The sequence below is a fragment of the Patiria miniata genome, unplaced genomic scaffold, assembly GCF_015706575.1.
Source record: "Patiria miniata isolate m_02_andy unplaced genomic scaffold, ASM1570657v1 HiC_scaffold_26, whole genome shotgun sequence".
Taxonomy (NCBI): domain Eukaryota; kingdom Metazoa; phylum Echinodermata; class Asteroidea; order Valvatida; family Asterinidae; genus Patiria; species Patiria miniata.
In genome coordinates, this window is record NW_024037065.1 from 812,038 (window position 1) to 836,152 (window position 24,115).

Genomic DNA, 24,115 nt, shown 5'->3' on the forward strand with positions numbered 1-24,115 from the left:
TTTGCATTGTCCGATAGGATATGATTTGCTCTTTGTAATTCATATTGTTTGTTAGAAATAGTTGGTAATTAAACAGTAATTCATTAATAAACCTTTTTTGCACTTCGTGAGAACACCAATATTTTGGGTACCATATTTTACCAATTACTTTGTACACAGTTTTTGTCACTTCGTGGGATCATGAATCACGGAGACTTTACTTATTTTGTACTTTTTCGACGCTACAAACTTGTTAATTTTGCGCGTCACGACAGTTGAGCGAGGGCGCGTGTGTTCTTTTTCAACATCGTTCGCGCGCGCGTGTATGCTCCCATCCTGCCGCGTGTAGACCATTGTATAATTTATTTGTTCTGGCCCTGCTCACGAGCTGACTCTTTGTCACTTCGTGGGAACATGAATCGCGGAGGCTTTACTTATTTGTACTTTTGACGACATTTTGTTACTTTTGCGCGTCATACGATGGGTGAGCACGCGCGTCTGTTCTTTTTCAACATCGTTCGCACGCGCGTGTATGCTCCCATCCTGCCGCGTGTAAACCAATGTGTAATTCCTCCGGCCCTGCTCACGAGGTGACTTTTTGTCACTTCGTGAGAACATTTTACACTTGTTAACACTTCATAAAAATGAAAATGTCTGATTTCAGGCTTTTTGTCAATTGTTTGTTTACAATAATTAAGAAAGTAAACAAGATTTTGCCTTGAAACTTAGTCAAATTGTTCCTTGAGACAACTATAATAAAATGACTAGTAAAATTCAAAATCGAATAATTATCGATGTTTCAACCCTACCAAAAAAAAAAGCTAAGTTCCAGGGAAAATATGACACTGAAAGACGAACCGGATGATCAGAGGCGTGAATGCCAATTGGAGGTAGACTTTCGTCGTCACTTTCATCTTCGAAGTCATCTTCCTCTCGTAGGTTATACAAAACAGGCAGAATGTCTTGTGGTCAAATAGGTTTTGTGGCTTGAATGTAATATCACTAAGTACAACATTGTACGTTTATAATATATTTCTAATATTTATAAAAAATGTTTATCGAGATTACTGCAATGACTCAATGCAATGCAGCTGCATGTGTTAAACAAAATTCTAAAAATGATAACGTACTTTAGTTTTGATTGTTGTTTGGAGGTAAATCCTGACCGGACTGGATTTCAAAACCTCAAATAGGTCGGCCAAAGTTGACGTTTCTTCCTAACCGAAGTCGATCAATGTTTTACCACTAAAAGTTGCCAATGCTTTGTTGTAGTTCTCCAGCAGCAGATTCTGTGCTGCATTTTTTTCCATCTGGAAAAAACAGCCCGCAGATCTGTGCTTCGATGTCTTTTATGAAGGTGGAGGGATCGATATCCAGAGGATACGAGCCCCCACCACGACCGGCGGTGACTTGCTGCAAGTGCCTGCTTCCTTTTTCGTGCTTCCAGCCAACGTGGATTCGTCTGGTTAGGGGTTTGGACTGTTTTTGTGGCTCTGCTTCAGTCTTCTTCAGCCGTCTTGTCTTGACCATGTCCTTCAATTTTTGAACAACAGGTGACGTTCTTGTGCTCTCTAAACAATTAAAGGGGAATAAACAACATTTACAAACATAAAAACATAATTATTATGAAATACCTTACTTGAGTGTTAGTGAATGACAGTCTAAAGCATCCTGTAAAGTTGTGGCTTTCAAGTAAAGTGGTATTTGTATATGAATTTCAAACGCTGGTCGGCCGATCAGCGTTTGCAAATACTGGCTTATTTCAAATACTACCCCCCGAGTTACCATGGATCTCAATCGATATCAACTGTTAAAAACAAGTTATTTCTCTCTTTTCTTGTGGTAAACAATCATGTCCCATATGCAAGAAAATTGCAGGGATTGTTAACGAAACACTTGAAAGCAAACACAAACTTGATGCCATTTTTTCTTACCCCCACAAGAGTATTTTCAGAGTATTGTTTTTCGGCAAAAATGAACAATGCACAATTGAAAAGCCATTTATCTGAACTTTTTGTGGGCGGGGCGTTCAATAATTTTTTTATTTAATTCATTTATCAAGACTTTTTGCAATTCGTTGATCAATTTAACGTTCAAATTACATTAAAATAAACAACTTTGAAAAAACTTACTCTTTCGGGTGCGGGGACACTATTCATAATTAGGGGTTGGGCACAATAGACATTACAAAATAATACAACAATAATCAAAACTCATGTCATTTTGTTTTCTAATTTTGGCCTTAGCAATTTAAACAATCAATACAAAAACAAAATTCCGAATTGTATTTCAATTTTATGTTTATGGGAAGAGCAGTATATGCGTATACATTTGTATCATAAACTTTTATTTTACTGATTTCATAGAATAAACTTTTTAATATAGAGTTTTGGAAATTTTACTTTTCCGCTAAAAATAAAAAAAAAAATATCATCTAAAATTGAATAGAAACATTGGAGAGCTTTACATGTTTGTTTCTTTAATACTTAAAATCAAATTTGGGTTAGATTTGTTTTATTTATTTGTTTTATTGAAACGATAATAGTGCACAACTTACGAAGGATTTACTATAAATTTAAAGAACCCCCAAACATTGTGGTTTTCAACTCATAAATGTAATATTGATAAGCATAAAAAATAAACCGACACATGTAAATGCACATACTTTCAACCTCCTCCCTGCATCTCTGTTTAATTCGGACCTGATCCCCTATTTTGGTGACCCCGAGCTCTTCAAATTATGGATCAGATAGCTTGATAGCTTCCAAAGGTCCAACCTGGGGGAAAAATCAAAGAATGTTGGAAGATGAAGCAGTAATATCTGATGAACTGTTGCAAACGAAAGAAGGGCTTTAACTTAGCATCAACAACATTAGAAAGAATACATTTCCCAGTAGTCAAGAAAACTAATTAAAGCTGTCAGTGATGAGTTTTGAAGGCGAGGGAAAACACTATTTCAATTATCCCATCTTGGAATTATCTTTTCATTTTGGACTACACTGAAAAACGGGAAATTCACAAGAGCACAAGAAATTGGCACAAGAATAGCCAAAAGATTACAGATATCCAAAAAAAGTAACACACAAACAATGGAAACGACTATGAATTCTGTGACCATAATAATGAATAAATTGTATAAAATATATGCTTAGATATTTGTGTGTCTAATTAATATTGTCCACGTATTAGCATGCCATTCAATGAAGTAAAATATGAAAGCCATCTACTAATTTGTAGCCATATGATCAGATTATGCGATCAAAAATGTATTCATTTTAAAGATATGGACCCCCCAAAACACCATTCTTGTGCCATTCAACGAATTTCTTTTAGAGTTCGGGTCCATAATATCAACAAATATAACTGTGAAGATATATAATTTTTCTCTCAATATATAAAACTTGTGATAAGGCCTGGTCGATACTCTGCATTTACATATGTGCACAATGATACTTCAGCTAGATTTGCATCTAGGATGTCTAAACAAGTTTGTATCGGCGAGCTAAGGCAGGCAAAAACGTGTAAAGGCGCAATCCCGAGCAACAGAAGTATACAAAAGTCAAGAAATCAACAATCCCGGTCAAGTCAAGAAATCAACAATCCCGGTCAAGTCAAGAAATCAACAATCTCAATCAAGTCAAGAAATCAATAATCCTGGTGAAGTCAACAAATCAACAATGCAGGTCAAGTCAACAAATAAAGATCTATTAAAGACAGACAAACAAACAAACAAACAAGGAAAACTAAATAGCATTCAAATAACACTTTTTTGGGTCAAAATTAACTAGACAGAAATTCAATTGGAACTTAAACAGGTTTATTTTCAAACAGAAAAAAATAATTGTGCATATTCGGATGCTTATCGGGGTCAATATGACGAAGGAGCGTTTATAGTTTAGGCATATGGAAGACTGGGGTTAGTTGGAACCCGGTGTAAGTTGAAACATTTAGATTTTCTTCCACAGCTAGAATACATTTTATGAAATGCTGCTGTCTAGAGGTGTCCCTTAGCAACAGTTATCCACCATATTGTCTGCAGCACCAGTGCCACGGGAAAGGTAAGTTTGTTTGTGCACTTTCTGATTTAATTTTTCACCATTCAAAACAATTGTATTATCTTACTGTTTATAAATAAGAGTGACCAGTTTTTAAGTATTTTAGGCTCTAATACTGAGCTATACAAAATAAGTTTAAAAAGATATGATTGTAGTCCCTATTTTGCGTTGTAAGCTTGTAAATGTCACATGGGCCACTGGGGCTAGTTGAATGTTTCGATGGGGGCTAGTTGGAACATGTTCTAACATAATGATTACGAATGAAGTGCCCTTTGAATAAAAGTTAGACTCTATTTGTACAAAGACACACGATTACGATTTCATTGACCTTATCTCCAAGTTTTTATTTCTCTCTGATGAGGGCGCCATTCTCCAATCAATTCGTAAATTATTATCAAGCAACCGTACACACCATAATCGACCATAATTGGTCCATCCAAAAGACATAGTACGTAGGCCTATCAATATATATTTTTATAATCAACTCTTAAATTGTGATCCAATCAAAAATACATACTATTATCGATTTGCCCATAATCGGTGCATAGAAAGTAAATAGTATCAAATAATCTTCTCCCATCAATTTTTAATTATTATCCAATTATTATGCAGCTCGCCAACCAATTTCAGCATTCAAACAAGGTATTAAAAGGTAATGAATGGCTGCTTGCCAAATGGGTGATTTAGTGGACAAATAAGAAATAAGATCATATAAATTTAACCTGCATGTCTCTGATTACTGCACTGGGTACTCCCGAAGCTGAGGTTGGGACAGCCGAGCATTCGGCGGGTTGTTACTCCGCCGAGAGCCTCCGTGGTCCCCCGGGGGTTCCTGCCTCCCACGGCCCCCGGGAATGGCCCCGAGACAAAACCTGGCCACCAGCTGCACGGCCAAGCCCTGCGCAGAGGAAAAACCCATACAGTCTACATCGTATTATACAGGCCCACGTCAACATCCCCCTAATTCGCGCACAAACCAACCAACCAACCAATACTCATCCAGCCACAGTCAGCGCGCAGCCTACGCTATAATGAGGCGCAAGCGAAGTTTTGTTTGCAGGAAAAAAAACTCTCGCGCGTTTTGGAAGTTCGCGAGAAAAAACGAGTGTTCAGTAGTAGCCCTGCAAAAGCTGTGGGAAACCCGGTAGGTCACTGCTGAGCCGACATGGATTGGTAAGTGCATCGAATACGATTATAAGCATGAAATAAAAGTCGTTTTTACCCGTTTTTTCAAGTTTTTTGTATCAAAAAGGGCCTTCAAAGTGGGTTGTAATTCTCATACAATCGTTGTAAGGCCTCATAATTTTAAGTGCTCCTGACTGTTTCCGAAAATATACATTTAAACGGTGATGATATTCAGTGACATCGAGGTTTTTGCCATCGTTCCGTACCAATACAGTTTCTACGGGGTCGGAGCATTTATCCGATTTTTACATTTCTAAACTACGAGATTTCGTGTTTTGAGCGACGCATCGGCCATATGTGTGACGTCACGCCGTGTTGTTTTGCATGTATTTTCTTACATTGTAAAAAGTCGTCGTTTACTCGGCATAGCGTATGCTTAACTAGTTTCGTGATAAAACATTTTTAAACTTTGATTTTGGTTTTAGTGTGATGTAGGCATACTTAGTTAGACCTGATGGTTAGACCACACTTTCAACAGACTTAATTTCACAAAATTTAGATGTCTAGAAATTAAAAGCATGGAAAAATGTACTATATTTGTGTCTTGTTACTAGTTGTAAACACGAAGTGAGTTGCCACACTTCATGCACTTGTAGCTCTCCTCCGCCTCTCGTCATAAATAAATAAATTGTCTTACGTACAAGTTACATGTAACCATGACACAGTCTACAATGGTCTAGTATTTTCTTAGCCTGAAACTTTACCCCGTTGACATTGTCCGCACCATGGACATGATGGAACTGGAAGTGCGTGGCTATAAAATATTAAATCAAGCGTGCATAAGTTACATAGTTTGAAATGTTCCTTCATTATTTTTTTTTAAGTTACCAAGAGTCTAATGTACTAATGTACATCATTCAAGTTCAAGTACATTAAATAAATGTTATGTACATGTTGTGGGAATGCATATTGTATTATTTATTTTAATCATATATGGAACTCATAGTGGTGATAAGCTGAAATGCTACGTTAGAGTGGAGAAACAATAATTATTGAAAGGGAAGTTTTATTTTTTTGGATTTTTTGTTTGTTTGCAATTACCTTGGCACAACATAAACATACTTGTACATGATGGATGAACAAAATCCATATGTTTAATTTTATTGTGTTTGCTTTTGATTTTCATCACTACAGGCCCACCAGTCAAGATGACCTCCCCTTCTTCAGAGTTAACATCTTGGGGGACTCACTGACGAGGTATCTTCCAAAATATCTTGACAGTGAGTGGTTTCGAGCCGATGTGCTTACAAAGCCGGGTTGTACAGTGCCCCGGATGATAGCGACCCTGCAAGAACTTCACAAAAGTCGCACTGGTAGTGGAATGAAGCCACATGTTGTGGTTCTTCACATTGGCACCAACGATTTGTGTGACAGTTTTCTTCACAGAGATTTGAAGAACTTTGAAAAGTTGCTTCGTTTAGCGAAGGAAACATTTCCAGTTGCAAAAATTGTGTTGGATGGAGTTTTGCCCCGCATGGACTTTGATGACCTAAATGACAGGGCTTCCACCTTGAATGTACACCTTGCAAAGCTGTGCAGAAAATACGGTTGTACATTTATTGATCTTGAAGAGGACTTTCAGTCTATCTCTTTGTTTGCCTTTGATGGACTTCATCCGAGTCATGAAGGCAACAAGAGGTTGTCACAGGTCATCCAAGACAAGGTCACATCGCTACTGGTAAGAGTCATACCATGGTTCAACCGCTGTTCTGTTGCACCCTTCACTCCAAGGGAACTGCTACTTCTTGTGAGGAAGAAGAAGATCAAGAAGTCGAAGAAATCTAAATCTTCATTGGCTTCTTCAGCCCCAACAACGCCTCCGGGTCCACGTCCACCTTCACGGCCACCTTCACGTCCACCTTCACGTCCACCCCCACGCCCACGTCCACGCCCACCTCCACCGGAACCCAAATTCAAAAGCATGATAGTGGACACCGATGGCTTCAAGCTGGTTGGACGTAAAGGGGTCTGTCCATCACTTCACACCCTACATGTCCCTGTCATTCAACCCCTATGTATTCCTACGAAGATGAGGTACTGCAAGGTTGCCCCCGAGTCATCAGGTGTCCGTCCTCCGCAAGCACCAACGCCATATATACAGATGAAGAACGATGGCATTAAGAGGATGAAGATGCTAGCCCGGGCGAGGAAGAAGAGGAAAAGACATAACAAAAAGGTATAAAATTTAACAGTTTTTATTTTAGAGCCTCCTATAAGTGTTTCTTTTAAAAAAAAAAAATTCTATAAAATTTCCTTTTTAAAATTTTTTTTTTAGTGGCCCCACGTTTCGACCCAAGTAGAGAATTTCTCAAGGGGTTTTCAAACCTAGGTGAGAACCTTGTGAGAATCTCAGCTTCGCCACTGGTTTGGGGGCTCCTCCAAGATGACTTGAAAAGGAATATCTCTTTTTCTTCTTTGGGTATCGTTGTAACTTGTACATTGTAAAAAGTTATTTATCTTGACCAAGTAACTTAGAATATAATATATTCCCATTTCGGTTGCAGGTTGCATGGACAGTCCCGCCTTGCATGATGTTAGGAGTCAGTCTAGCAACTCCACCATTGCAGGGGTGAGGGAAAGAGTGAGGGATCGCCTTCCACGTCGACAGCCAGATAAAGTGCAATGTTCAAGGTGTGGCAGGGATGCATTTTCATTTACACAGGTATCCTCATTACAAAATGAGCAAGTTAAATTATGGTTGGAAACAAATGCTAAATTAAGTGACACTGACATCATTTGTAAAGCTTGTAAAATTTCTGTTACAAAAAAACTAAAGAATCCGCAATATACACCAGAAAAATCAAGAAAGAAAAAAAGGTTGCCTTGTGCTCTTGAAGATTTTGGTAAGTGCAATGCAACTTCTTCACACAACATGAACTGCCCTGAAGAAATATTTAATACTTGTTTTTCTGTCAATGCAACAACCGAGTCCATGGACGTCCCTCTTTGTAAAATACATTACAATTCCTTGTGGAAGTTCAGGTATGAAGGAAAATGTGGGGGTTGTTATGGGATTGTACGGCACGGGAAGAGGTATAGTTGTTCATCTATGGAAGGTGGACTCGGTGTTGCAACAAAAATTTTACAAGCGATTGCTGTTTGTCAAATACTGATTATCTTTGTCAATCGTGCTACGATTTAGTTTTTGTAAAAGTAACGGCATTACAGTCGTTACAGGACATGAAAGCATCTTTCCTCCAAAATATAAGTACCTGCAATGTCACTGAAGAAACTGGGATAACACAACAATGCCTGCTCAAAGTATCTATTTATGTTATTGACTCTTTCTTGGAGCATAAACCCATGCTGTTGGCCGACTTATATGAAATGTATACAGAGAATGTCAAAGCAGTTTTGACGGGCATTAAAGATATTGACATAAATTTTTGTTTGCGTACAGCTCGATGGCTATTAATTTCTTTGAAATGTACCTTTGGTGATTCACTTGATGTTCATCGGTTAGATGGAACCAAACACAGTACTCTTGTTCTGCATAATCATATTGATCTTAAAAAAGCCTTACACCAATTCTTGGCAAACAGTCGTTTACAACGGCTAAAAATGGAAGATCAAAAGAGTGAGTACAGCACTCAATCGTTGTCAGATGAATCAATTTCAGGTGTGTTCAAGGGCCACTCTAATGAAAACCTGGTCAAGTCATTGAAGTGCATTCTCCCAGAAGTTTATGCCAGGCTGAAGGTACAATCAAAGAGAATAACAGAGTTTTATAAGTGCAACATATTGAGTGTTGTTGACTTCAAATATGAAGAGTTATTGGGCATGATGGATCCTGTTGTTTTCAATTTGATTTGTTATTTAACAATGAGTGAGGAAGAACAGAAACATGTAGGAAATTTCCCCACTGACTCGTACTTGTTATCAAAAGGCCCTGGGAGCAATGCAAAAGTGCGCTTGAACAGACGCATCAACGTTATTCTCTTGATGCATTTTATTCTGAATGAGGGGAACAACTATCCATTTCACATAGTTTTAGCAAACTGTATACAGCGCTTATCTCATTCATCAAAATTGCTCCGATTGGCTAATCGAACAGGATTTTGTGTTTCCCGGGACACTCTGGATAGATTTTTAGAGGAAGTCAAACAGCAAAAATTAACAAGAAGTGCAATTTCATTTTCGAGTAAATCAGTATTTACCATTATATCAGTGGATAATATCGATGTTTTAGCTCCATATGCGGCAGTTGGCTCCCATGGTCAGCCTAGAAGTTGGCACGGAACTTCAATAATGTCTCAACAGCCAAAACCATCAGAAGCATTGTCAAGTATTGAAACATTGGTGAGAGATTCCTCTCAGTTTGAAACTATCAACATATTTGGGGATGGAGCTTGCCTGTATCGTTGTATTGCAGTGTTTGGTGATAATCAGTTGTTAAACTGTAAACGAAATTCTTTTGGGATACCAATCGAAAGACGTAACCAGCAACAAGAAGATATGCTGTCAGGCTTGATCAGAAAAGGTGTATGTGACATTCTAGACTTGCACATTGAAATTTTGGAGATGTTACCTGATATAGTCAAGCAACATCTTCTAGAGGTCGATAGGCATACATGCTATTCAAACTTTGCAGATCGTGTGAGGGATAACAGGAAAAAGGGCACATATGCAGGACATCTTGAAATTTGTGCAGTTTCATATGCTTTGCAGACCATAATCCAAGTATACCAGAAAACAGAAATTGGATTAAAAATGATTGCAAAGTATCCCACAGATTCATCATGTATCGCAAACAGCAATCACATTTGCATTTTTTACACTCCTAGCCAAGTGACTTTATGTGGGCACTTTGATTTGTTAATGATGGAATCTTGCAAGATAGGTCAAACTGATCTCTTTAATGAGGTTGCAATAGCAGATGGTTGTATATTTTCCAATACACAAACAAGTACATGTGGTTCAAGCTTTGGGGAACAGTTGAGTTTACTTCATTATTTCAGTAGTAATGATGATGTTATTGTGGAAAACATTGAACATACATTACCTGCTGATTTCCAATTTCAAGCCTTGAGTGGCTGTGACAATCAGAACATGTCTTCTTGGCATTTGACGTCTCCAGTTAGACACAAGTTGCGTAAACCTTCGACGAGGAGAAATGTGAGCAAGGAGTTCTCGGAGTTACTCATTCCCAAGGCATCTGAACTTGAAGCGCCAGTTTTCAAAACTTTCCTATTCAATCAGTTGTCACGTAATACATTTAATCTTGCCAATGTGGAACAAACTGAAACTTTAGTCCTTGGACAAGAGCTCTTCACATATGTAGTTCAACGATTTCCAAGTATATCAGAAAAGGTCAAGGAAAGTGTTCCTGGCTTGAAATGCAAATTGGCTCTATCCACAGAGCCTTTCTGTGAAAAATCTAGTTTCAATTATATGTATGTTTTGAATGATAAGGCAGATTGTGCTGAAACGCTAAAGAAAATGCTTGGAATGCTGTACACATCATTTGATGTTGGTAAACACATCAATCACTTGGTGATTGCAGGTGATGGTGCCACTGTAAAGTTGCTCTCAGAGATCAAATATGAATATGGGGATTCACTCGGATGGGTAATTCCTTATCTTGGGGATTGGCATTTGCTTAAAAATTTCCAGGAAGTCCTAATGAAAATCTATTGGGATGCTGGTCTCAAAGAGGTTGCCAAACAGACACACAAGCAAGGTACCTTGCAAAAGCTTCAAAATTGTGGAAGTTTTAGGATGACACACCGGTTCATAATGCAAGTGTATGAGGCCATTTATGCTTATCAGTTTAAAGTCTTCCTTGACCACAGACATGAACAGTGTCACACTTCTCACTCGTCATTGACTAATGAAGAAATTATAAGTTCTTTATGCGACATCATTAAACGAGAAGGGTTACACAAAAAGACGGAAACCCCAAATGATGTTGAGAATGAAAGTTTCAGTATTCATGTACTGCTAGCGGACTTTGACATTTTCTGCAAAGAAATGTGTGAGAAATATGAAACATTCAGATTTTGGCAAAGGTTCTTAAGACATGATTGTTTTTCATACGTACAGCTTTTTCTGGCAATTCGTCAAGGCAATTGGAATGGTAGATTAGCTGCTTTGAAAAGCATGGGTCATCTTTTCCATGCCTTTGATCGACATAATTATTCCCGTCTCATTCCTCTCCATTTAAGTCAAATGCATGCCCTACCAAAACCAGTACTAGAGCACTTTGAAAGAGGGGCATTTGTGTCTAGTATTGAAGGATTTTCATTTTCAAATGTCGCAATTGATGAAGCACACGAGATGCTTATAAACAAAGACTGCAAGAATGCACTTTCACATAGTCTCCCAACAGACATGGATAAAGTTTGTCAAACATTGGAGTACCAGTCAAAGTTGATAAATAACTTTGAAAACCAATTTAGTGATGTGAAATGTCAAACATATCAACGTGACCTGCTACCATCTGTCATTGCACATGAACTTGCCAATACCAAATTGTACTTCAACAAAATACAAGAGAGTGGTGTTTTCGATTCAGGTCAGTCACCGGTTTTGTTTCAAGCATTTTCGAATAAGGAGGCTTCCAAGCTCCAGCAATTCAATCTTCTTAATTTCAGAGATATTGGAAAAGAATCATTTGATCTGTACGTTCAATCCAACATTTTGAAAGACTCTAGCGTGGAGAAGCCGAAAATCCGGAAGAAAAATTTGCAAACTTTCACACCCAAAAAAATCACAAAAAGAAGTGTAAATTACATTGAAAAAGAAAAACGCTTAATAACCATGTGCTACAAACGTACCATAGCTCATTCACAAGAGACAAAACAGCCAATTGGAAAATTGTGCCAATTTTTAGAAACACCCAGATCAATTTGCACTGCTGAAGGCTTGCCATATAAGGGTTCTAAATCAGTGCTATATGACATGCTAAACAAACGTTACAGTGGCAATATTATCAGCAGTGCTCTGTCAATTTCAGAAAGCGATAAGGTAGTATTGATAGCTGAGGGTATGAACATAATATATACATCACCACTAAGTTATCAAAAAACCTTCTCTGAATATGCTGATATGTTATGTTTTCGTTGGGTGAAGCAATTTTTCAAAAAAGGCTACTCTGACGTGCGAATCTTATTTGATCAAGTAGATACACAGGGTACGTCCCCTAAATTGATCGAACGGGGTAGAAGAGATGGTAAACCACAAACAGACCTTGAGCCATACGATGACATACAAGACAACACTAAGCTTCCTGGTACCAAGTGGATGACATTTCTCAAAAATAGACAGAATAAAAGGCTCCTGTGCAGCTACATATCTAATAGATTTGTAAAGATAGTACCTGGTTTCCTAACCCACTCTGAACAGCGGTTTGTAACTTCTGGTGGATTTACTGCAAATTCTGAGTTCACTGGCATTATGATTACCATGAATGAGCAGACACCATACATGTTGAATAACCATGAAGAGTCTGACACCCAAATGTGGCTGCATGTCAAGGACTCACTTTGCTCCATTGTGCACATTTATTCTATTGATAGAGATATCGCCATGATTGGTCTTCCATTACCGATATTTGATAAAAGCATTATTATTCAGTTTCGTGCTAAGCCAGGCGACACAAAGTTCCTCCATCTAAACAAACTGAAGGATTGTCTTGTTAGAGATCCCGACCTTGCTGTTCTTGTTGAGAGTGGATGTAATGTTTCTAAAGTCATTCAAGTTCTCTTTATCTGTAGTGGCTGCGACTTTGTGTCTTTCTTTGCTCGCTTAGGAAAGCGTTCATTTTTCAACACTTTTTTCCAGTATGCATCTTTCATCTGTGGGAACTCGGATGGCGATGTACCTGGACAGTTATCAAATACAGACACCCAAAACAATTTTGAACAAGGTTTATTGGCTTTTTATCGTTTGGTGGGATGTGTGTATTTTTCAGCTTACAGAAGTTGTCTTCACAAGTACACTTCTCCAGTTGAACTTTATCGAAGCTTAGATACTCAATCAATATACACCCAACATTCAAAATTTGTGGAAGTAATTAGGAAGGCTACTTGGAAGGGTACCTATGAAGATGAGCTACTTCCATCTGATGCTGCCCTTCGCTTCCACTGGCTCAGATCTTGTTGGGTCAGCACAGTGTGGGGTCAAGCTCTGATGCCAATTTTCATGTACCCTGATGTTTCAAAGTTTGGTTGGAAAGTTATAAACGAACCTTTTACTTTGGAAGTGGTATGGGATACAGATGAGAATGTACAAACTATCCGCTCTAATGTAAAGTTTTTAACAAGAGGTTGTTCTTGTTCAAAAAGTTTCTGCCGTACAAAGGTCTGTGCCTGTAAAAAGGCTAGCCGTTCATGTGGGCCGGGGTGTTCTTGTAAGGACTGCCAGAACATAACAGTCACGGTCATTAATGAACATGAAGAAGAAAGCTCTGTACGAGATGAATTTGACGAGATTATCAGTGACAGTAGTTCTACCACAAGTGAAAATAGTGTTGAAAGTAATGATTCATTTGTAAGTGCTGATATTGGTTTTATTTTAAGTGATGATGCAATAGCAGATGAGAGGCAGTTTGAGGAAAACACATCCCTCATTGATGAGACTGAGGAAGATGCTTTCATGGGAATGTTATGATTTCATTTTTTAATAAATATTTTACAGGGCGAGTCAAAAAGAAGGTTATTGAGAATAATAATTTTTTCCCAAAATCACGATTATTTTATTCAACATTGAACTGCGTATTAAAACGAGCATATTCTCCCACACATCGTAAAGAAAGATTCACTGAAATTGATGCTAAGGAGCACATTTTTAATACGCAGTTTAATGTTGAATCAAAAGAAATCTTGATTTTGGGAAACAACCATTAATCTCAATACCGGGTAACCTTTTTTTTTAATCACCCTGTTTTGCAGCTGATGCTTTTCTTTTGGCATACATCATATTGTGCCTTTTGAAAAAAACAAAGATATAAACCTTTTTTTAAAAATGTTTTATACATGAACATGGGCGTTTTAACTAAATATAAAGTTTTTTACATTATTTAGAGTCAGTAACTTGCCTTACAGAATGAGGATCTCTACTTTTTAAATCAAATGGTTTTGATGTTTTCATTACCCAGTTTTAATTTATTTTATGACAGAAAACACAAAGTAGTAATTGTTTTATTTGTAGAAGTACTCAATACCCTCAACATCTGTATGCATTAATTTCAGTTACATTCCATTGTTTTGTTAAACTTATTAGGCAGTTGCCAGATCTGTTCCTTGCCTGAATATATTTTATTTTGTATATTTTACTTCTATATATTTTAAACCATATACATTTTATTTTACATTAACCAAGTGGAACCGATGACACACACGGGTAAAATGTTGACCATTCCTGTATTCAACAAATATTTATTTATATATGAACAATGGTTCTGTTCCCCATGCAGACAGGGAACATTGTACTGTAGTATTTACCAACGATTGCCAAAACGTACGAGTACATCTATGCAATAACGGGTTCTTGTCACTTGTATATTGTATGTTTAACTTTTTTTTGTTTCTTTTGTTGTGTAGATTGTGATATTTACATGTACTAGCGGTGACATTTAAAGTGCATTATTTTTTATATCTCAGTTGAGTTTTTTACAGAAAATCTCAGGTGCTATGATTTATTTAGTTGAGTATGTTTTTGTTTTAATTTGTTTCTATCAGTAACAAAGTGTGCTAGCTGTAACATGAAGTTGAATGTAAACTGTTGAAATAAAAAATACATTGTTGTATTGCCAAAGAAGAAGAAAGACTCAGTGAATGTTTTAAGTGTTGCGTCGATACTAGAAAATGCAGATATTTTTAAGAACCTCACTCCTTTATCGAAATGAGTAAATAAATAAGATTACAAAATGAACTCTTTTTTGGGGTAATATAGTATGAAAGTTTATCCCATCCCGAGAAGAGTTCCATACACGATCAACACTTATTTTTACCTACGGTGATCTACAACTAACCATGAAAAGCAATGGCATGTCCTTAAAAGTCCAATTTATCAGTGAGAAAATAGAAGCCTTTACTTAGAAAACACTTAGAATTTTTCAAAGCATTCTCATAGTGTTTGTGCACAGGGTGTCAAGTGTTGTCCGTGTATGTATGGAACGCTTTCCGATTTTTTTCCAAATTAATTTGGGGGCATCGATTTCTTAAGAAAATCACCCGGTGAAAAGGCCTTTGGCTTTGTAGAATTATTATTATTGTCTGCAAAATCTGTCATGATTTGTGTGTTTCCATCACGCGAGAATTTGCTCGAACTGTCGGCAAACGAACTCCGAAAAAAACACCACCATCCGCATTCTTACAATCGTGTGGTTGCTCCATGTGGCCAAGTTTTGCGTTGGTTCCTATATAGAGAGTCAGGGAGTCAGACTTGATTCCGTTGCCTTGTGGGCTGTATGGCAGTACGTGATTGGCTGATATTCACGGATGATGACGTCGAACCGTCAGTTGACCAACCACCGTTGCGCTTTGTGGAAGACGGAGAAGAACGCTAAAACTCGTGTTCCGTTACTCTTTGGAGAGCAGAGAGTGAACATTTTGACTGCTCTTGACTATTTCGTAATATTTGAAGCGTAAAATACGTGATCATGTGTTGAAGGAATACTTTCTCTATCGATACGTATGTAATTTATTTCTACGGCAGACATATGAGACAACGTTTGAAGACTATTTCTAAGGGTTTACTTTCCACCAAGACGCAACAGTTTTTTGCAGTAAAATTTCACGTAATGTATAAACCACAATCTACATTATTTCTCTTTACGATGAAAACTTCATATCTTTTGGCCATGTAAATCCAATAAAATAAGAATAATACTCCAAACTTTTTACGTTACAAGCTTTTAAAAAAAAGTCCTCCGAGCTCATTATGTATGCATAGGCTGATCGAAACGTGCATACGTAAAAAACAAACGGAAGCACTTTTCAGTGGGCTGCGCGCTGACTGGCCAGGTACAGGTACCTGCAATAATGTCAAATTCAAGCCCAAACCAACCAACCAATACTCAACCAGGGGCCAATTTCATAGAGCTGCTTAAGCACAAAATCTGCTTAAGCACAAAAAACCTTGCTTAGTGAAATCAGGTTACCAGCCAAAATTCTACGTGATGTATAGGGCTGCTTGTGAGTGGTATTTAGCTGTTGTTTGCTTAGCATGACAATCACATGGAGTTTTGGCTAGTAACCTGATTTTACTAAGCAATGTTTTTTTTGTGCTTAAGCAAATGTTGTGCTTAAGCTCTATGAAATTGGCCCCAGGTCCTGAGTACATGCAAGTGAATGTCAATTTATGTCAATTTCAAGCCCAAACCTACCAACCAATACTCTTCCAGGCCCTGCAGATTCATGCCTTTGGATTTCAAGTGCCAGCCCAACCCATCCAACCAATATTCTTAGGCACTGGGCTATACCCGGACTTGAGAAAGCCCAACCATGCAACCACTAGCTTCATTTTACTTTGTTAATTGTGTTGTACATGTTTTATCGTTTGTCACATTTATATGAGTGCCGAGGGCTAGGGAGGGAGGGTTGTGAAAGCGCCCGAACGTGACGGGTGAAACGGGGCCACGCCTGTTCCCACGCTAGTGCATACACTTCGCGAGCGGGTCAGAATAGCCTGCGCACCGAGATTGATACATTTCATGATTTTCAAGACAGGCCCTTAGTTTGCGATCTCAAAATGTATACATTTCCAGACATCTGCGCTAAGTGCGCATTTGTGTTGGTTTAATTTTATTTTAGCCTTTACCGATTATAATCGACTTTAATCGTGGCTTGTAAATATACGTTTGTGTCTTTAATTACACAAAAACCTTTCATGTATGAAAAAAAGTGCTTTTTCGGTGAAGGTTCTAATAAAGTATTTTCCAACTGTTTGTGCACCATAAAGTTAGCTGTAGGCCTACTGCAAATAATAACTGTAGACCTAGATCTGTTGTCACATTATTTAAATAAGCAAAACATAGATGGCTATTTGGCTACTCCTGTGCTTCAATCGTTCGTTTTCCACAAACCTTTTAATACATTGTTATTTTAGTTCATCTTCAGCAATCAAGATGCTGTGGGCCTATGAATGCAAAACTGCACGTGGCAAGACCCCACCGGATGTTACGGAGCGGGCTGTGCGAGATGTGCTATCATTCGGAAACAAGTTCAAACTGTTACATGTAGCAGCAGCCAAGATGCAAGACTCTAAAAATAGTCATTTTTGAAAGAAAATATAACTTTCATTTGATTTAAGAGAAAGACATACGTACATGTATGGTGAAGTATTTAAAGGAAACCAAAATGCACAGGAAAAAGGAATCACTTTTTTTGTAATATCACATTTTTTGAACGGTTAAACAAATCTTAACCCTTTCATAGAGTTTCAAAGTGAACCAAGAAATTGGCAAGGCGGGACTACAACCTGTAAAGCTTCTTGCATATCTTTTTCGGTTATTTTTGGTTTACATGCTGGGTGCGTGGCATATAGGCTCTAGTGCTTGAAAAATATATTTCACCTGAACTCAAATACTAAATGTAGTTGTTAAAGTCATTGTAATATACTTTCTAAGTAACCGCATACCATGTTCCAACTTACTTTATACCTTGACATAGTACATCATTCAAGTAACCATCAACGGTCTAACAAAATTAAAGGCTTCATTTGCAGCCTATATGTGTATGCCTAAACTGCTATAGTTTCTTGGTTAAAAGCGTTTGTAAAATATATGCATTTTTGTGAAAATCGTTCCAACTAACCCCAGTCTCCCCTACCTGTGGTTTTGGGGCTCACAATAAACAGTAATAAACTTGGAATGCGTCGGTTGGTTTTCTCTAAACTAAATTGGCCAGGCCACGCTACTAATATTCCTGCATGTAAAGGGCCCACAGGCCAAGACCATCAGGCGCGGCTCTAGAGCCAATATTTTAGGGTGGCTAGACCCTTCGCACGTGACGTCAACTTCGAACTTTCGCAGATCCAGTATATCTATTTGCCAGCATGTACTTTTCATTGCATTTGTTTTGGGTGTGTGGGAGGCTAGACAAAACTGTGAGGGCCCCCCCCCCCCAAGAAAAAACCCGGCGCCTGCCCAAGACCCTTTGATTACGTACAATGTGTTGAACTTTCAAAATAAGAATATAAACAAAAACACTTACATTGTTTGCCAGAAAAGCATTCACTACTCCTAACCCAAATTCTTCCAGAATCTTTTCCATGTTCTGGCCGAAGAATTTGGTGCAGTGCGGCCGTTAAATCCGTCTCTCGTCGTCAACAACCTCACAATCCGGCTGTTCAGCGTAGAACAATACAATGTTTCTTTCCTTAACAAAAGGCGGCGCAAAGGTAAAGTCGTTCATGCACATGGGAACGAACCACTTCCAACAATGCCTGATGCAGAAAAGTCGACAACTAGCACAAACACGTGCGTGCTAGCAAAGGAGAGCTGCACGTATACATTACAATAGCCGACATCTGACACAAAGGAAACATCTGACGTGACACAAAGGAAACGCAATCTGTGCGTGCTTCTCAAATTACACATTGTCATTGCGCATGCGCAACACCCAGAAAAAAAACAAGATACAGATCCCCGGGGGCGAGATCGGCCAGGGGGCGAGATCGGCCAGGGGGCGAGATCGGCCAGGGGGCGAGATCGGCCAGGGGGCGAGATCGGCCAGGGGGCGAGATCGGCCAGGGGGCGAGATCGGCCAGGGGGCGAGATCGGCCAGGGGGCGAGATCGGCCAGGGGGCGAGATCGGCCAGGGGGCGAGATCGGCCAGGGGGCGAGATCGGCCAGGGGGCGAGATCGGCCAGGGGGCGAGATCGGCCAGGGGGCGAGATCGGCCAGGGGGCGAGATCGGCCAGGGGGCGAGATCGGCCAGGGGGCGAGATCGGCCAGGGGGCGAGATCGGCCAGGGGGCGAGATCGGCCAGGGGGCGAGATCGGCCAGGGGGCGAGATCGGCCAGGGGGCGAGATCGGCCAGGGGGCGAGATCGGCCAGGGGGCGAGATCGGCCAGGGGGCGAGATCGGCCAGGGGGCGAGATCGGCCAGGGGGCGAGATCGGCCAGGGGGCGAGATCGGCCAGGGGGCGAGATCGGCCAGGGGGCGAGATCGGCCAGGGGGCGAGATCGGCCAGGGGGCGAGATCGGCCAGGGGGCGAGATCGGCCAGGGGGCGAGTCGGCCAGGGGGCGAGTCGGCCAGGGGGCGAGTCGGCCAGGGGGCGAGTCGGCCAGGGGGCGAGTTGACCTGACACTGCATATCTGGCAAACTAACGTTTACTAAACGTTTGCCGTCTCCATCCTCTAATGCAGAAGTTGAAGTCCCCTGTCTCTGTGGTTGTGAAGCTGAAGCTGCAGGCCCATGTCCTTGATCTGTGTGGCTTTCACGGTGCTCATCAGAGACAGAAACATCTATACCAACCACAAAAATAGTGTGTTTAGAATTACCTGACCTGCATGTATATTACCTGACCTGCATGTATATTGTTAATTATCCTAAAACCACAGGACCCTTGAGTGTAATTCTAAATTAATCTTCAAGCAAACAAGATTCTCATCTCATTCACTGTGTGCAATTATGAAAATCATCCAACCAGTGTATAACACTGAAAAGTCACCATGTTTTTGGTTGGAATCAGGGGTGTGAGTGTCCACTGATAAAAAAAAGCTGACAACACCTGAAAATAGCTGAAAAAAGGTGTAAAGAAGCTGAACTTTGGAAATCTCTTATACTTTTGTACACAGCAAGTAAGAGAAAAGGCTGAAACCCAAAACAATTATAAACAAAAAGCTGAAATCAGCTTAAAAGCCAAGATTTCACACCCCTGTGGAATGTATGCCTCCATATATTAAATGCATCATTAAAGCGTATTCAACTCATCAAGGACAGTGAATATGACCATAATACAGACCAATCCAGACTGATCAAGTCTGTTTGGAGATAAGCTACAACAAAACTAAGATTACATGTACTGTATAGCTGTTCAAGCTTTATAAATGGATTATTTTCCCACAACAAACCAAACCTGGAAGACTAATATGAACATATTAGATGAGTACATGACCAGTATAAACAGTGAGATTTTGAAGTGCAGGCTTATTTGAGTCCCTGCAAGTCCTTTCACAAAGCCAGCCGCAAGTGATTAAACAATGACAAAGGAATGCACTTCATTTAAATAGCTAGTGACTTGAATTGAGACTAAAGACTTGTGATGGACTTGCTGGACTTGAATACAACTCTGACCAGCTTAGTACCTGCAACATCACAATGTCTCCTCTGGGATTTTCAGATTGCACTTGGGAAGAGTAAAGTTTAAAGAATGAATAACATTTTCAGTGAGATTTTCTATACTATTGTTTATCAGTGAGTTTGAAAATGTTTAGCAGTTGGTGTGTGTGTTAAATTTAAAATACTGGCAAATGCATACATGTACCTTTACTCTTCCAATACTGGACGACTTTTCTAGCCTTGACAAGAGGGAGGTCGTTTAGGTCGGAGACTTCAACAAACTGCAAATCGTCCTCACTCTCTACTCCAAGTGCATTCAGCACTGACAATATAGATTCTCTAAGTGGCCATCAGATATGGATGGTAGGGCCTCTCGAATGCCGTATTCCAATGAGAAGAATGTATTCTGGCCTTTTTCCATTGTATCCAGCTGCAATTAAAAAATAAAAAAATGTAATGAAATGTATGTATTCTGAATGTCTGATGATGATGAAATGGAAGTCAACTGAGGGCCTTTGTATTCTGCAAATGCAGCATGATGGAGACGTGTTCAAAAGTATTCTTCTGTCACAGCACAGGTTTTGCACTGGGAAAACTCTTCACTCGGTGAAATTTGTCATGGTGGTGATTATACATCAAATAAACAATAACACTTCATTGTATTCAAAACTGTTTTATTGTGATTGTACGTTTTCTATAACTTTAGAAAAACAAATTTCACGATGTGAACGTTAATTTTCCCAGATCACATCACATTTGTCTAGAGCACTCAACACACCCAATTTCTAACATGGTGGTAACTGATTGTATGTTGGATATGTATGCAACAATTCTTTTACACTGCATGTTACGTACATGATCTGTATGGTCATATAAGTTACAACGTTTCAACTGACACTGTGGAAAATCTGTAAGTCTGATATTGACCCAAAAGAAACATCACCAAAATAAGGTAATACATGTATCACTTGCGCGCACTATTTGCAGAAATGTCCAAATGTGCGTCTCTGAGATGCCCCTTTGAACATTACATTCTTTTATAATGTTCTTCAAAATGGCAGCAAGTAAGCTTTTTAACAGTATTTTGGTTGGTTACTTTTTAGATATTCCACCTTTAATCCTAACCCCCTTTGGTTCCCCAGGACTTGCCTGCTCAATCCAATAGGATCCAACTGTGTCTTATTTTCTATTAATTTTTTTTTCGTTGGATCCAACAGAGTTCGACTTGGCATTATTTACCAGTAACCCTACAGAATGTGATTGCTAAATCCAACAGGTTGTATCTGAAATGTCAACTGGTTGGTTATGTTGGATTCAGCTGGGTTAGGGTTAAGCTTACACATCTCAACCTGTACCTTTACTCCAAAAAAGCAACTCGAAAATTGTAACAGGAATTTACCAAAAAAAGAATGCAACAAAAGAATGCCAACAAAAGAACGCCAACAAAAGAACGCCAACCAAAAGAATCAACAACCTGTCACACCAGAAGCTATAACTTACTTGATCTACAATGTGTGTATAAGGGATCTAGACGTTACTAGATGAACTTGTACGTTGCACATTCTCCAGTGAGATGTTGTCAAGTGAACTACATGTAGTTTAAAGTCCACCAACTACTGAATGCTTCAATGCTATTATTGTATCTCCTCCTTTGATGTTGTTTGCATGAAGTGGGTTGTAATCTAAAAGTTTGTCTATTCTCACGCACTTCACAAGTTCATCGTCCATTGGTAGGAGTTTATGCAGCCCAATGTTTGCAACATATTCACACTTGCCGAGTTTTACGACTATGAAGGGGGTGTTGCACGAAGAAACTATAATCATTTCAACTTCTCCAACAATAAGATTCCCGTCTACTTTTTCTAAGATGACATGCATCCCCCTGGAATACTGGGTGCCACATACCACACAGCTGTTACTAACAAAGCTTCCTGACAGCAGCTGTGGGATTGAAGAAACTGCTTGCTGTACACTCTCTCTGTACAACTCCACATGGCAAGCTATTGCTTTATCGTCCAACTCCACACTGAAATTCTCCAAGAAGCCACCTAGAAAATGGCTTCCTAGGTTATCACCTAAAAAGGCTACAACAGATCCTTTCACTTTTGCACCAAATCCAATGTGCAAGCCAGTGTCTTCAATGTCCTTCAGATCCGCTACCAGTCTAGAGAAGAAACGTTCTTGGCCAAAATACTGCACATCAGATTCCTTGCACAAACTTACAAGCTGGATGGGGTCTATTTTGGATCTATTGTATGGATGCAAGTTTCCAAGTGAATAGTATACCGCCAATATTTTGTGCTTCTTTTTAGCGGAGCCCAGAGGATTGACGATCTCAAAAGAATCTTGATACAGGATTAACTTAACAGAGCCTTGCACACGTGAGAACAGTTCATTATTTTTGTATGCTGTTCCGTCAGTAAAATCAGAGTACACATTTTCTCTCCCAGTCAAAGGATTGTGATACTGCTCTTGCACCTCATCATCTTTGAAGAGTGTCTCTATAGACTTTTTGATGGGAACATAGTGGTAGTGGTGAAGCTTACTGTTTTCATCAATACCAAGCCGTATTGCAACTGGCTCTATGAATGACATGTTGCTTTTGTAGAATTCCTTTCGTGAAAAATCAGAACGAAGAGGACCTGTTGTCTTTTGGTGTGCGACTGAAAATAAATCCTGGCTTTCTACATCTGACAGTATCTGTGAAATTAGGTCACTGTCTAAGCCTACACTGGCTAACTTGCTTTTCATGAACTGTCTACGATGAACGTGAATTTTGTTTATGCTATTGAGTTCATCGATTACAATTTGAATAGTAGAAGCGGGGACATGGTATTTTGTTTGAAGGCGCAAATAAAATAATGCCAAATTGTGCAGATAAAGCTGTTCAATGTTATCCTTCTCTTCTTCATCATCATCATTATCAGGTGCGTCAAATTCATCTCCAGTACATGTACCAGTATGTATTATCTCCTCCTCATCGTAACTCTCAGGAGAAGTTGAGCCTGTACATGGAGTTTTTGAATGTTCCAGATCAGATGTTTCAGTATTTGCACTACCAGAAGAGTAACATATGCATGATTGGGTGGCATCTTGATAGAAGATAAGTAAATAATGATTTAACATTGTATGTTTTGTCACAGAGGACAAATGGGCAAGAGACTGTGAATCCATTATCGATGTGTGCCTTCAGATGAAGCAAAAGTGATGCTTGGTCTGGGAATGTTTGGAGGCAAGACTAAAGCTGACAACTTAAATTTAGTTTACAAGCACCAGAATTACATGAACATGCCCTTGTTTTCAAGCGTGCTTTTCGTGCATCCAAACGTTGTTGCCTATGTTCCCTAGTCACATGAATACTGAATGCATTGTAGGTTTTGAATATACGGGTACACTTTGCTACCCCCATGGAAATGTCACATTGCCAACATGCGCATGAAAACGATAGTGCCTGACATATGCTTTCAGTGACGTTGATTCATTATGACAAACTTGGCACTTGGAACATCTGTAGACAGACAGAAATGTAAGTTTACGGATTGTTTAGACATACATGTAGGGCCATGTCAAAGCACACAATAGGATAGGGTTATTTTGAGTGAAAAAGACGTCAAATAGAAGTTGGTTTGGTGCTACATGTACAACCTGGAAAGAGAGGGGGGGGGA

The 24,115-nt window shown here is 39.2% G+C and overlaps 2 protein-coding genes across 2 annotated transcripts; one reads left to right on the plus strand and one right to left on the minus strand.

Moving 5' to 3' along the window:
* The first annotated feature begins 6,322 nt into the window (after positions 1-6,322).
* On the plus strand, positions 6,323-8,303 carry LOC119734047. The gene is made up of 2 exons (XM_038207422.1): positions 6,323-7,395; positions 7,724-8,303. The coding sequence occupies exons 1-2, from the start codon at positions 6,493-6,495 to the stop codon at positions 7,790-7,792; spliced, it is 972 nt and encodes a 323-aa protein (XP_038063350.1). The 5' UTR covers positions 6,323-6,492; the 3' UTR covers positions 7,793-8,303.
* A 13,745-nt stretch (positions 8,304-22,048) lies between these two features.
* On the minus strand, positions 22,049-23,915 carry LOC119733676. Its single transcript, XM_038207068.1, has one exon. It carries the CDS (start codon positions 23,621-23,623, stop codon positions 22,049-22,051), a length of 1,575 nt encoding a protein of 524 aa, XP_038062996.1. The 5' UTR covers positions 23,624-23,915.
* Between the last annotated feature and the right edge of the window lie 200 nt (positions 23,916-24,115).